At 40.4% G+C, this 14,942-nt stretch overlaps 1 protein-coding gene across 6 annotated transcripts in view; it reads left to right on the top strand.

Moving 5' to 3' along the window:
- USP45 (ubiquitin specific peptidase 45) overlaps window positions 1-13,575 on the top strand; it is a 113,942-nt gene extending 100,367 nt beyond the window's left edge. For all 6 annotated transcript variants that reach the window (XM_019537794.1, XM_019537796.1, XM_019537795.1 and 3 more), the window contains 4 exons: window positions 781-878; window positions 5,474-5,560; window positions 5,978-6,131; window positions 8,155-13,575. In XM_019537794.1, the coding sequence (XP_019393339.1) occupies window positions 781-878; window positions 5,474-5,560; window positions 5,978-6,131; window positions 8,155-8,285 (470 nt within the window). In that variant the 3' untranslated portion in view covers window positions 8,286-13,575. The remainder of the gene's footprint in view (window positions 1-780; window positions 879-5,473; window positions 5,561-5,977; window positions 6,132-8,154) is intronic.
- Window positions 13,576-14,942: the final 1,367 nt, after the last annotated feature.

The following is a 14,942-nucleotide window of genomic DNA, read 5'->3' as shown; positions in this document are numbered from 1 at the left end:
TAGATTTCATAGACATTAGGGCTGGAAGGGACCTCGGGAGATCATCGAGTCCAGCCCCCTGCCCAAAGGGCAGGAAGTCAGCTGAGGTCATAGGAGTTGCTTATGATGTATTCCCCATTTTTCTCATTTGTGTATCAGGTTGAAGTCACACAAGAACTTAACGTCCTCAGTTCATTTCCCTCATTGTTCAGAGGATTTGAACCCATTTCCCCCACCTTCCAGAAAATTTACGATACTACTAGGTTATAGGGTATTCTAAGGGTGTCCTTCAGTGCCTGCTGCCAAAGCTGTCCCACTTTCTATAAAATGCTTATTGAGAAACAAAGCAAGACAGAGCTGCCTACCTCACAGCCGTAGAAACTATGTAAATATGCAATTGTTGTTGGTCTGTATAATAGACGTTAATGATGTTGCTTATTCTAAAGATCATGGTGGTAGCCAAGAGCTGCTAGAGTTGGGTATTAAAAATAAGATAAGCTAAGGAGTGTTCTTCCTTCCACTCCTGCTCTGACTCGCACTACAAAGTTCTGCTTAGACTTTTTTTTAAAGTGTATTTCATGGTATTATATTCATAAATACACAGAACAGAAATTCTGCTCAAAAATTTTTTTTTTGCTGGATGTAAGCAGTAAAATAAATTGGAATGCCTTCCTGAGGAAAAACATTGCAACCTAAATTCCTCTTTTTTGGAATACTTTACTAAATGATTGTATTATTCTCTATTATTGTTTTGTTCTTTATAAATTATTGTTTTATAATTTGTATGCAATCTCTTTACAGAAAAGAAAATGGAAGGCGTGTACACTAATGCCCGGAAACAACTGCTAATTTCTGCAGTTCCTGCCGTTCTTGTTCTCCATCTGAAAAGATTCCACCAGGTAAAAGTCCAAGACTTTAAACTTTTCAAATCAAAAGAACATTTCATAACATACAGCCTCTACCTAAGTGAGATTCACAGAGGTAACTGTCTCACAGAGGTATGTTAGGACTATTTTTAAGATGGTTTCTTGAAGGAGTCACAGTGGCAACAACCACTATGTTAACCTGCTAATGCTTTGTGATCACAGAAGACACTTACCAGGCCTCAGTATGATCCTGTAGATATGAACATCAACTCCCATAATAATATTCTGTTGGGGGGAGGAGAGGTGGTTGCTCCTAGCTAATTCTTTTTCCTGTTCCTGTCTCCTTGGGCATGTCCAGATGACAGTGTATGTGCCTGTTCAGGTGTCTCAAACCAGTTTCAGATGCCAGAAGAGGCACCCTAAGAACAAAATAATGTTCCCTGTGCTGCATACTTGCAGCGCAGGCTCTAAATTTGCTACCTGGATTTCCAGGTATCAAAAAATAACACATGGGGAAAAAAGCAACGTAGGACATGGTTCTGCAGGATGCTCTGAGGCAGGCAGAGCCTGGGTCCTCCAGAGACGCTCTGGCATCTGGCCAGAGCATCTCTATGGATCTTCTAGCATATGGGGCAAACAGGAGTGGGGCAAGGCTGTGGTGTGATCTGGCCCTAGGCGCTGTCCCAGGTAAGCAAGGACTAGGGATGGGGGAGCTGTGTAGTTTCTGGCAGGGTTTTTGGGTGTGTGGGTGGGTGTGTCAGGGGGATGTGTGGTGTGTGTGTGTGGGGGGGCGGGTTGGGGAGTGACTGGGTCAGGTTGAGCCAGGCCCATTCTCCATGCACAGATCACGAGTGAGGCAGTGCTGCCAGCACCAGGAACTGTGCGGTGCAGGGGTCCACCACACCCCCACCCCCTCAACTCCTCTCACAAACCCCACATCTACCCAGACAACCCACATACCCACCACACCCACCCACACTCCTTCCCACTGCACTGCTGCAAGCCCCACATCCCCCCATCACACACCGGGTGTGCCCAGCTGCTAAACTTGATGAGACCTGCTGGAAGGACCTGTGGCTGCAGGGGCAGCTGTCCCCACATCCTGGTTAGCGAAGGGGTCGGGGAAGCTGTATTTTTTCTATGATAAGAAAACCAAAAGCAAACATGAAAATTTAGATATTTAAAATTTATTTGATGATGATGATAGGGGCCTGGTAGGCTTCCAAATTATTTTAAAGTTGTAAATATATCAATAAAACACTTCCCAACTGATCTCTCTCTCTTTCTCCCCATGCATGTGTGCGTGTGCGCGCGCACACACGCGCGCGCACACACACACACACACACACACACAGTCTTTTGTTTTAATTGTGGAATAACATGGATTTTGGGGTATTTTAAAGAGTGAATTTGGGATTTTTTAGCAGAGATAAATAGGGAACACCGGTAGTGGGGCTAGCGGCAGGACCCAGGCAGAGGAGCCTGCTCAGGGCTGGCACCTGGGACCCAGCTGGAAGGCAAACAAGGTGGCTGACCTCCTGGCCATTTGGGGCCAGGAGGTCATGCTTTGACAGTTCAAAGCAGGCCACCACACTGAGAACATCTTCCAGGCAATAGCTGTTCAGATGGCAGGGCAGGGGCACACATGACAGCAGTGCCACACAAAGGCCAACTGTACAACCATGGGCCCCTGACAGCTAGCCCAAAGGTGCAGGCAGCTCTGCTACAGTGTCCATGCCACAGCCCAGGTGGCCATGCAGTTACAGTCCGGAACTGGCAGGCGTGCGGACATGGGGCTTCTGGTCCAAGAGGGTGGATGCTGTCACAGGTGGCAACAGGTCACAGCCAGACAGCAGCCCTTGCTGCCTGCTGCAATAGATAGAAGGTGCAGGGTCCACTTCAGAGCAGGGCCGCTGCAGCAGTCCAGCTGGCACAAGGGGCTAGTGTCCCCAGATACCAACTGGCTGGGCCTGAGAAATTCCTAAGAGCAAGTAGCCCTGAGTTGCTTGCTTCCACATCAGAATCTGAAGCAGGCTGGCCAGCCATGATTTCAAGGAATTTAAAATGTGAAAATAAATGCAGAAATGCCTAGATACCAAACCCTACTCTTACCAGCCTTTTTCTCAGCTTAAAGCAGCCTAGCAGAAGTGTCTAATGTTAACTACTTTTGCTAGAGAAAAATTGTCTTCCAGTACAACATATAGAACAAAATTTGCTTAGTATGTTAAAAAATAGCTATTTTTCCTCTCTTGAACCAAACAGATTTACCTCTCTGTCAGACTGATGTATTTTTCATCTACATTCCTCTGTATTAGAATACTTAAAATTGTACTAGTGTCTTTAAAAGAAACCATTTTTTTCAAATAGCTGTTACACACTGATAATTAAGAAGCAGTGGGGACAGTACAATAGGTTGCATCTGTACTTAAAAATGTTGTGATCGGAGTGGACAGAAATTGAAACTTAAAGATTTTTTTTTATTTGAATTTTTATCTTTTATTATTTTTCTTTTTAAAAAAATCTTGCATAAATTTGAAACTGATAGTTCATGTTGAAGCCTAGATGTATTAATAATTTAAACAAGAAGTAACTTTTCAAGCAAGTGTAGATTTTTTTAAAATTGTGGCAGCAAAGTCAGATCACTGAACTGGTGGAAATCTCTGGAACCAGAGTTTTCTGTGGTGCTAAACAGCTTTTGATAGCAGCAGCCTCTTCTGCATGGAAAATATTTTTTTCATTCCAGTTCATTCAACTACAACTTAATGGGGAGTGTTTTTAAAATGAGAAACCAAGTTGGAACAGAAAAACTAGGAAAGTCTATGTCTTCCAAGTTATGCATAAAAAACAAGGTATAAGAGGACTATATCTACTAGTTTTAAAATCTTGAAGGACATGATGACCAGAAATAAGTTCAGCTCAGTTACTAGAGGCAGTAATATTTTATTTAATAATGCAGTTTTAAATGCAAAGCATGTTTAGTTCTTATTTTTTTCTTTTAGATCCCTTACTTTCGAAGTAGTTTTATTTAACTAATAGAAAAGTTCTTCAAAATGCTACTTTTTATTCATTTTAATTCCATTTCAGTTTCCTTCCAATACAGCCTGAAACACTCTGATACAGCCTGAATAAATCGATGTTAAATTTAAACATACTTAAATGTGTATGGAGATAACATATACTCCTGGTTAACAAAAGGTGTTATTAATTTTTACCAGTGAATTTACAAATTCACTTTTCTTTAGAAAAATAAATAAAAGGTTTTCTACTTTTTAATTTAGTTCATTATTGAAATCAGTGGTCTAAATCAGTTCAGTCAGCATGTCATACCAGTAAGTATAAGTTCAGTATGAATTGTAAGCGTAAATTTTTATGCATTTATCATGTTATTCTGTAGCATGCATTTTGCTGTGGAGTATATTCCTCAGCTACATTGTTTGTGTCTCTGGAACTTGAGTTCCAGTGCATCTCTGTATGCATACTATATAGGAGCTGGTAGCTACTGCTTTATTTAGATGTCTTTACACTTTCCAATATATGAGCTCTAGTATATGAATTTCCCTTTTTTCAAGGCTTTAACACAAGAGTATGCAACCTCCAGCACAGGTGCCAGACCGTGGCATATGAAAACATTTTGCTTGTAATACATGCCTGAGGGTGGACAGCGGAGCTGGGGCTGGCGCTAGGCGGCCACAACAAAAATCGGGCCCCTTGCAGCTCCTCCCACATCCACCCTGGCACACCAACATCTTACAAGTCAAGGTTGCAGGTGTTTTTGACACTCTGCCGAAAAACATTGCTGACCCCTGTTCTAGCACCTCCAGTGTTTGCAGTTGGCCTTTAAAATTTGGCAGGGAGAAAGGGAATGAAAATAGTGTCTTTTGTCACGGAAATTCCGTGTCTGTGGTGATGAGATGCGAACTGCTGAAAACTGCTATTTCCTTCATGAGACTTGGATTATGCAACGAAAAATTGGCAGGATGCCAAAATAATAATTTAACATGAATATTCTAAAGGTTTGGGCCTGTGCTTTTTCATGGCGGGTGACAGGGAGTTAGAACAATTCTGTGTAACAGAATCTTACCTTTTATTCTCTGTAAAATCAAATAAAGAGAAATTGCATTAACATTTTTTACCAGATTGCTTTGGTTACAAAGTCCAACACTCAAAAGTTGAGACATGCCGAATTTATGGCTGCCCTGCACCTTAAATATGGCCTTCTATGTCCATGCAATATGATAGTCTATGATAATATTTAGTCGCATCTGTTTTTCACAGCATCGTTTCTTTTACTTCACAAGATGAATACACAAAGGGACAGAATAAACGTTGCATGGTCAACTGCAGATGTGGTATTGCCTAACTTGTGAGCCACTCTACTTCTCAAACATTTCTGCACTATTTTTGTGTGTAATATGTACTATGCTGAAACTAAGTGAATGCTTATATTTGCATTTATTACAAATCTTGTATTCAGTTTTGGCTTTTCACGTTATTTAAGGGTATGGAAAAATATACACTTGAAGCAGTTTCAAAAGGAGTAGGGGGAGCTATAATAGCAATATGCTTACGTATAAAAGACAACCATGGTAAAATATGTCTGTTTATGATCTTTTTATTCTCTCTTGAAGGCTGGTTTGAGTCTGCGGAAAGTAAATAGGCACGTGGATTTTCCACTGGTTTTAGACCTAGCACCATTTTGTTCTGTTTCCTGCAAGGTACGGTCTATTAGAAGTACATTTTATAGCTTTTTAGTTATTTTACAAACTAATTTATTGTAGATCTATGTTTGTAGTTGTTATGGATACAAATAAAACCCTATTTTTCTCTCTCGGAGAAGCTGTTGATTTAATGTTTTCAGACATATCCTAGGATGAGATCCTAAACTACTGTAAATTGGCATCATTGAGTCAGTGCATCTGCAGAGGTACATTAGACAGCAGTGCTGTTAAAAAAAATGATTTAATTATTAAGCCAAACCTTTGTTTCTTAAATTAATTTAGCAGGGCAAAAAGCTGTGGTTTATAATGACCTGTTCCTTAAATGTTACATAGGAAGATTATTGATGTACGTTATAATAACCCACTATGTGAAATAACTCCTTTATTTGTATTTTTTGTGGTTTTGTAAATAAGAATGTGACAGATGGAGCAAGAGTTCTATATAGTCTTTATGGAATCGTAGAACACAGTGGTTCAATGCGAGGTGGTCACTACGCAGCATATGTGAAAGTCCGCTCACCCTCCAAGAAATTACTGGAGCATATTTCTATCAATAAAAATGGTCTAGGTATGTACGAGAAAACTTTTTCCCTCTTTGAGCAAACAGAATTAATCATTTACTACATTTTTTCATCCAATCACTATACACACGCGCGCGCGCACACTCTGTATTTACTCAAATATGAGGGTTTTTCCCTAGTCAGCAAAAGGAAAACAGCTCTTTGTCTTACATTCACATACAATGGAACCTCATTAAATACAGTGTCTGTCATTAAACTACTGCCAAAAGCAGCATATGCTCAGTAATGGAAACAGACTATGAAGCTGATTAAATACAGCCTACATTGAGCTATAAAATGGCTATAAAATCTATGGGCAATATTGAACAAATATACTGAGGAGATATACAAATATACAAAGGATAGGTTAGTGCAGCCCATCTGAATAGCATACATGCTAGTGACCATTTTTGGCCCCCGTGTAACAAATGGGGCTCCCAGGGCCGATCTAGTCATTAGCCCACCCACTTGTCTAGGGCTAACTCCCCTCCTGTCTTGCCTGCCATGGCTTAGATGGATCATTATGATGTTCCCAGGTGATAGGCTGCCCATTTAATTGCCCTGACGCCAAGGTTTTATACACAGCTCCAAACCTCCCCATATACTGTGTCCCATGTCTCGCAGCTGGTGTCCATATCTATCAACACCCTGGTCCATTAGCTGGACCATCACTTGGCCTCTCCCAGCCTATCATCCTATAGCCATGCACTGGGCTCTCTATCCTGTGCCCTCACACTGGGGCTTGTCCCACACATAACATCTTACCCCCCATTTGGGGCCTCAGGCCTTACTGTGGACCTGTGCGCTGCTGCAGGTGCCTTTCTTCAGCCTGGACCTCGCCTCAGGCCTCACTTCATGAGCCTGGGCCCTGTGCTTTTATCTTCAAGGTGTGCTCCCCTACCCTTTCTCCTGCATGGGGTAGCCCACAAAGTGATGGGGGCTGAGGCTTTCTGGTGCCCCATACTCGCCTTTCACTGGGGAGGCACAGGTATGGCATTTCCTAAGGACTGCCCCACCACTGGTAGCCCCACCACGCCATCCAGCCTCAGCAGAATGTGGTTTTAGGTCATGCCCCAGCACTAGGAACCTCCACCATCCCCATAGTTCCTGCCCTGTACCTCAAAAATGTTCTGTGAGCAGCAGCTCTAGCCAAGTGATGCTCCCTCCACCAAACTGCTGGCCCTACTGCTCTTATATCCAGCAGCTAGGCCCACTTCCTAGTCAGGTGGTCTCCTGCTGGCCATGTGACACCTGATTGAGAATACAGCCACCTGCAGGCTGCTCTGCTCCCTGCTTACACCCCTTTTACTGACGAGCATTGTTACACCCCCTTATCACCAGCTCCTTTTCAAAGTTGTGGTGAGTCACTTGAATACATTTCAACTTCCTCTTCACTCCCACAGCTGAGTTGTGCCTTTTTTGCCCATTTCCAATTATTCCTGTTTCTTCACCAGTGTTAATTGTCTGGCAAACATTACCAAATGGGGTCCCAAACAGTTCACCCAGAATCCCTGTCACCTGCCCTCTCTCAGCCTATCTCATATGTTTAGTGTGGCCCTGCCCTCCGTGAGGTGGAGCCAGAACATATTGCCCGGCACCTCTTCTGCATCTAAATTTTTGGAGGAGTCCAGGACTAGTAATGAGAATACCCAATTCCAGTTATGATTCTGGGGGCTAATTAACATATGGATCCTTTATGGGGTACACACAGGGCCACCTTGGCTTGAAAAGCTGTTGACTCTGCTGGGGCCCAGCTCAGTGAACTGTAGGGTAAATCATGAGCCTTTTGGCTTTGGACTAAGGCATTCCAAGATATATTTAAGTGGTTACAAGGTAAAAACAAAACAAAAACTTGGTACCACTTAAGCCTATTCAATATAAATGTGATATACATGAATATACATTTAACTCCTGACTAATTGCTGAGTTTAAAGGTATTCTGCCACTTCCCATTGGGAGGCACCAATTGAGTTGTTGGATGCTAAAGATATAAGGCAGTGAACATTGCCCTTTTTTTGCTTTATATTTCAGGTTTAAAAGAAGCTGTAGGAACATCCACAGGACAATGGGTGTATGTTAGTGATGTCCATGTCCAAATGGTTCCAGAATCAAGAGTACTGAATGCACAAGCTTACCTTCTTTTTTATGAAAGAATATTATAAGAGTGTTCATCAATTTAATTTAAAAATTATAATGGTTATTTAGTCAATATTATTTAAACGCTGCATTGGTTACAGTACTTGCAAGTATTGTGCCTTTATCTGGCCTCTTGTAGAGAGCTTACCCTATGTTGACTCTAAATATCACTCAAGTTTATCATCTGTATCTGAATGCCTCCTTTAAATATGCACTTTGTCTTGAAAGTTCCTGAATTCAGCTAGAGAGAAACAGACTTGAGTGGATCTGAGATGTGGTATAAAAATACTCTGTTGAGGTCACTGGGAGGTTTGCTGTTGACTTCAGCAAGGTGTTAAAACAGTAAAGAGTAAAAATGAGATTAGTAATATTAAGTGCCTGGGTTTCTTGATGGAAAGTAATAATGCAAAATGCTTTACATTCATTGGGATTTAGCCCAGACCAGACCAAGGGCTGGGCTAGATATTTGAATTTAAGGATACTGCAGAACAAAATGGAACTAATTAGACTGTGATACTAGACTAAGCAGCTGGAAATCAGTGAGATCCTCACTGAAATGACAGTGATTGGATAATGTCACAATGTAGTTTTCTGGTATACTGTTATGAAGCGATTTAAAATATAGTGTCTGCCTGTTAATGCTTCCTGATGATGAATAACATATTTAAGGTGTGAAAATTTGTAAACACCATTTAAGTCTGATATGCTTCCTCTGAGCCACTGCTGATTGGCATTAAAAAAATGCCCTGTGGTATAAACATGCCATAAATCTATTATTTGCAAGTCTAATGGTTTAATATATTTGTTGGTAAATAAGAGAATTACAAATAGTTCCATATTATTAAACACTCATTTGCTGTTTTTTGCTTCACATGTAAAGAATATTGTGAGCTTGTATGTGAGTATGAATGGAATTGTTCAAGGACAACTGTAATTCAATTACTCTTAGTTCTGAAAACTAATTAGTTCATCTGTTACTGATTTATGTTTCTCACATAAGGAATAAGTTACAAATTATTTTTTGTATTGTGTGTGTGAGTGGGGTGGCAGACAACTCAGGTGTATGACAACTCAGGCATATGCATCTTCTTTTTGTAGTCAGTTATGTCAGCTGTCTGAATTTGCCAATAATAATCCTGCTGCTCTTGGTGTTCTGAAAACATGCTACCTGTGGCACCTATGCTGCTCTTTTCCCAGTTTGTAATAGATGATGATGGTTGTCAATATTTGACATTAAAATTAATTTTTTTTCACATTTTCTTCTAAATAATCTGTTAATATATTGTAGCAGCTGATCGTTTATATCAGGTTGCTCAAAGATCCCAAAAGTACCTGTATGTGGTAAATAAGATTTCACTTCCATTTCAATTTACTGTTTTCATCTATGGAAACATTGTGTTTCATGGTGAAAATTGCCAGTCCTCCAAGCACTACCAGCCTTGCCACAGAAGACTCAGGACTTCAGACTGATATAGCAGATTTCTGGTAACCATCTCTGTGTCTAAGGATGTGCATCCTGGAAAGCAGGAGACTCTACCATGGCTCTATAGGTCAGAGTTAAGAAGCAGCAGTTGGTCAGGGGGCTTTTTATTTCATGGCCATATACTATGCCATGTGAATCTACTTGTTGAATGACAGGGGCTAAATAAGCATAATGTATAGGTAGTAGATAGAGGGAATCTAATGGCCAGCTGCAGCATTTAGTCAAGTGGGATTTGTTCAGGTAACAAAGTTGAGGTTAGGTCAAAATTAGCTAATCTATGGTAGCTAAATCAGGGCTGCCCAGCTCCTGAGTGGCTGGGACCCATGTGCCACAGTCCCTCCACACCACTACAGCTTTGCCTGATAGCACCCAAGCTGCAGCTGGACCAGTACCCTCTGTTGCCTGCCTATGTACAGAGGTTTCCTGGCTCCAAGCTCCCTACCCTGCCCTGCCCCACCCTGCCCCAAGTGCCATTTATGCAGGGGGAAGTGCTACTGCACTGCCACTTCCAGCAGCTGCTTTAGGACAGGCAGTTCCTCCATGGGGCTGTGTTATGGTGTAGGGTAACACCGGTGCATGACAACCTGCAGCCCTGCACACACGCCAGCCCACACATCCACTGGGCTGCAAGGAGTCAGGGCGGGTAGGCAGGACACGGCTTCTGCCATTGCAGGAACTGCTACCATTGTGTGTGCGTGTGTGTGCGCACGTGTGTGTGTATACACACAATAGCAGAAGGGATGGGGGAAGTGGTAGCTGAGCAGGAGCCTGTAGGCTGAGAGTTAACCCCTTGCAGGCCATGGGTTGGACAGCCCTGAGTTAAACCATTTTCCTGAGATAGATTCAAATGAATACCCTTGACCTTAATATAGCTGATAGGCTCCCTTGAGGATTGACTTTTAGGGGCCAGATCCTATTCCACCTATTGGGTGTCCAAATGAATTTAGGTACCTAAGTGTGATTCTCTGTTTAAGTCTCGGAAAATACATTACTGTATCTGCTTTTGTAACACACCAGCAGCTTATTCTAAAAGTGAATCACAAAAAAGCAGCAAAGAGGAGGAGGACCAACCCACCTTTTTTATTAACTTTTTCAGGAACCAGAGCAAAGTGTAACAGAATCTCACTTAGGCACTTAAGTCCACTTACACACCTAGTAAGTAGAACAGAACCTGGCTTTAAGTGTCATTTTCTCCCACATAAATAAATATAAAATGTATTAACCTGAGTCTACACTAGGAAAAAGTTAATGGTTACTTTGTCACTAAATAACACATTAACTAATCTCCACACCTCTTCCTTTTCTAGCAAGCCACACTGCTTAAAGAAAGTTGTTCTTTTTTTTTTTTTTGCTTTTATTTCTGTGTAGTTGGTCAAACCTCTGACGGTCCTCTGTGGGACTCCCAACAAGCAACTGATGCTTCTTGAATGCTGAAAAAGAAAATCTGCTCCATAGAGCACCCTAGGCTTATACACCAGGGTTCAGGAACTGTAATATATAAATCCATATTAATTTGCTGCATTATTTTAATCCAAATGCTATTTCCTTGGGTGTGAAAGTGAGAGAAATCGTCTTGGCCCCTGCTTGCTCCTCCATGGTTTTGTCTTGGGGTTTTTGTTTAGTTTCTTTGGGTTTTCTTATTTGTTAATGTTGGTCAGAGACCCCTGCTCAGGCATGGAAAAAAAAGACTGAAATGTTTCGTAAGTGTAGAGGGGATAAAAAGCATCTTCTGCCACTTCTCCTATGCTCTGGTTCAGTCTTATGTTACCTCAACCTTGGTGGGATTTTTCCCTTCTTCTTCACCCAACCCCATGAAATAGCCCCTTTGTCTCTTCTCCCCCACCATGCAAACTCCTCGAACTACTGGAGACTCTGTTGGAGTTGGGTGAGGTGTGCAATTTAGTGCTCCCTTTCCCTGCTACCATGCTGCTTTCTCTCCCTTTTTAATCCCCAAGTATCCTTGTTTGTAGGTTTCCAGTAGTTGGTGGTTTATGAATTTGTCAAATGCTTTGAGATATCTTGTGAAACTTTGAAATTCCACCCCTGTAGACTTTATAAATAACACAAACTAAAATCCTAAAGACCAAGAAATGAATGTGTCTGTATCTATCAAAAACAGGATTTCTAAATATTTTCAAGTAAGAGTTTTTACAACAGAAATTAAATGCCTGAAGTTTATAAAATAAAAAAAGAAACCTTCTGAAGGCAAAATCTAACCTGGAGTTATTTAGGGGAGGTAAAGAGAATTTGGATGCATTTGCTCAAATAGAAAACAACAGTTAGGAAATCTAAACATTAGTTAGAAAACACCCACTTGGGTATTTTAACTCCAGATGGCACAGCTGTGTAATTACTCTCATGAAGCAGAATTTTCTGAGGATATATTCTGTAAGTGTGACATTAATTTTTCACTGAAGAGAGTTGGCATTTGGTTGTACTCTTGCATATTTACATATATTTGCGCACACATTTACAAATCTTTATCAAGCTGGTCACTTACAATTGTCTGACTCCTGTCTAGTTTTACAGTGATATTTTACCATTCCTTTTAAAAACTTTTCTATCCCATGTTACCACGTAAAAACACCAAAAGGACAATGGGAAACTGATGGTCCATAAAGGGTCATCCTTGGAGTAAATAAATGGGAGTAATCTCTAATTTCTTTCAGTTGTAATAATCTTTAGGGGGTGTTTGTTTCAAAGTAAGTAAGTTGTTTTCAGACTAATGTGATTTTTAAACTGCTGGTGTCCCTTGAAGGTGAATCATATTTCTTGCACAATCTTTTGGCAAAAGGAAGATTAGCAGATTTTATTCTGTATATGCAGTGATAAGCTTAATTATAACTGTGTATTTTTACAGTTACTTGGGTTATATAGCTTTTATATAAATTGTCTATGGAAATAAAAGTATTTGTAATAGAAGAGAAATACAAGAGTATATATTTTTAATCATCAAGTATATTTTAATCCATTTATTGCAGCTTTTTGTTTTGTTCCATGATGTTTATAATATAAAATATTCAATAGTATTTGCTTTTTAAAAGTAAATGGAAAGTCCCTGCATATTCTGTCTGTGAAAGCATTTATTTTGATTATATTTATTTAAGTGGAAAAATTTTATCCCATCATTTATGGTTGTATTTAACTGGTTTCTGCACTGTGTAACGTGAAACTGTATTGAGCTCCCTATAGTCAGACCCCTGTGCCTGCACTCAGACCCCTGTTACATAGTTGGATAACTAATTCCCTGATTAAGACTCTGATTCCACATGCATTTGTGTGTGTAAGTAGTCTCATTGCATTCAGATTATTTGCATGTATAAGAGGTGCAGGATTATGGGTCTAAGTAATAATAATAATAAAATGTGTGACATACTGGTTTATTTAGGCATAATGTTAAGGGAAAAATACATCTTCAACTTGTGATTCATTTTTGTTTTTTCTCCTTTTCTTCACCAGCTTTTGGTTTAATACAAAAGCTTTTACTGTTATTTAGATGAATATTTAGATGTTCCATAAGAGCCTTTTTAGGTATTTAGTATAAGTTTTGAATGCTTCTTTTAAGATTTTATTTGTAAGCTTTCTTTATAGACTAATAATACTGAATTGTATTGGTAAAATAAACAGCAAACTAGGTATCAGAAATCAGTTTTTACAGTTTGCTTAATGTTGGCAGTTTGTTTTTTATATCCTTAAGCACTGTATGAAATGCTTTCACATATACGTTTTCTCAGAAAAAAGCTACTGCCTGATTTCTATACACTTTGTCATTTGCATTTACAGTGTATATTCTGTACTTGACATACATGTGAATAAAATATTTAGAAAACTTAGTAAGTTCCCCAGATGTTTAGAAGGTGGATTGTACATGCAACTTTCTAAGAGGCTGCGTCACTTCTCATTAAAGAAAGCTAAATTAGTATCTGTTATCGTCTATGGGTGGTTGTCACTCCGCAGAGCTGGAGATATGCCAAGTTGTTTTATATGCAGCCTATCACTGGGCCATGTGCTATTAAGTTTGATTTGCTCTGAGTAGGCTGCAGTGTTGTCTCTCTTTACCATCTCTGAAATCCTGCATAGAAACTCCCAAAAAAGCTTAAGCACACCTTTTGGCTCCCCAAAAGCTTAAGCACACCTTTTTTACAGGGTTCTGGTTGTACAGTCTGTCTGAGTTTACAGTCCAACTCTTCAGAGAACATGTGTTCATTTAAGCAAATGAACACAGTCTTAACATTTGGTAGCATGAGCAGTAAAAAAGACAGTTTATAAATAGCTTTGTTTCAGTTTCCTCACAAGTGCTGCTTGGGCTTTGGTTGGATTCCTTTAAGGAGTCCATGATCTTCCCTGTCGCACATGGCCCATTCTCCAAATCATGGCATCTTGTCATAGGCATTTTTCTACTTTTCCTACAGCTGTTCCTGCAACAAGTTCCTCTGAATTCCCCTTCTCTGTGATCTGCTGTTTAGGTCCAACCCCTCACTTTCCTTCCTTTCTTCCTCCCAAACTCAAGGTTCAAACTTTAAAAAAATAATTTATTCTCAGCAGTAGCCACCTCTTTTAGACTTCTAATAGAAGTTAAAAGGGAAATCATTGTTTGGTAGCCCTGTACAAGGTACCAAAATTTCTCCTGTTTTCCATGGTTAGCTAAGTATGGAGACAGAAGATAACCTTATATTCAAAATGGAGTTGTTGGTGTGAGACATAACCACAGAATCTGTAATCCTAAACAGTTCAGACCCCATACAAACTCAAGAAAAAGAAAGAACCTGGCAGGATAAAATTAGGTAAGCACAGATAATGGTTTTCATCTGATGAGGGATCTCAAGAACAACAAGGATTTCTAGGCTCTTCCTAAATAAGTTGGACAGGAACAAAAGACCAAAGAAGCCATGGGGCCATTGCTTAATAGCCAGCATGAGTTATTAGCTAAAGGTGCAAAGACAGAGCTCCTCAATGTCTGTTTTGCTTTTGACATGATGCAAAAAGCTCCAACAGGACAGCTAACAAAAATAAGAGCAACAAAAGGCAAGGGCAATGGTCATGATAACTAAAGACACCATCAGCATAGGTGGTGGAAGAAGGGGCTAGCAGGGCAGTGGTAGGGCTGCAAGGCAGCCTAGCCACAGGCTTCTGGTGGCTGCAGCAGGGGTGGGGAGGGAGTGGGAGTTGGTTTGGGACTGGGGCAGGTGCTGCACAGCCA

This window comes from Crocodylus porosus, unplaced genomic scaffold (genome assembly GCF_001723895.1).
Source record: "Crocodylus porosus isolate Cpor-Errol unplaced genomic scaffold, CroPor_comp1, whole genome shotgun sequence".
NCBI classification, from domain to species: Eukaryota; Metazoa; Chordata; order Crocodylia; family Crocodylidae; genus Crocodylus; species Crocodylus porosus.
Note: the sequence above shows the minus strand (reverse complement) of the source record. Positions and strands in the feature narration are given on the sequence as shown.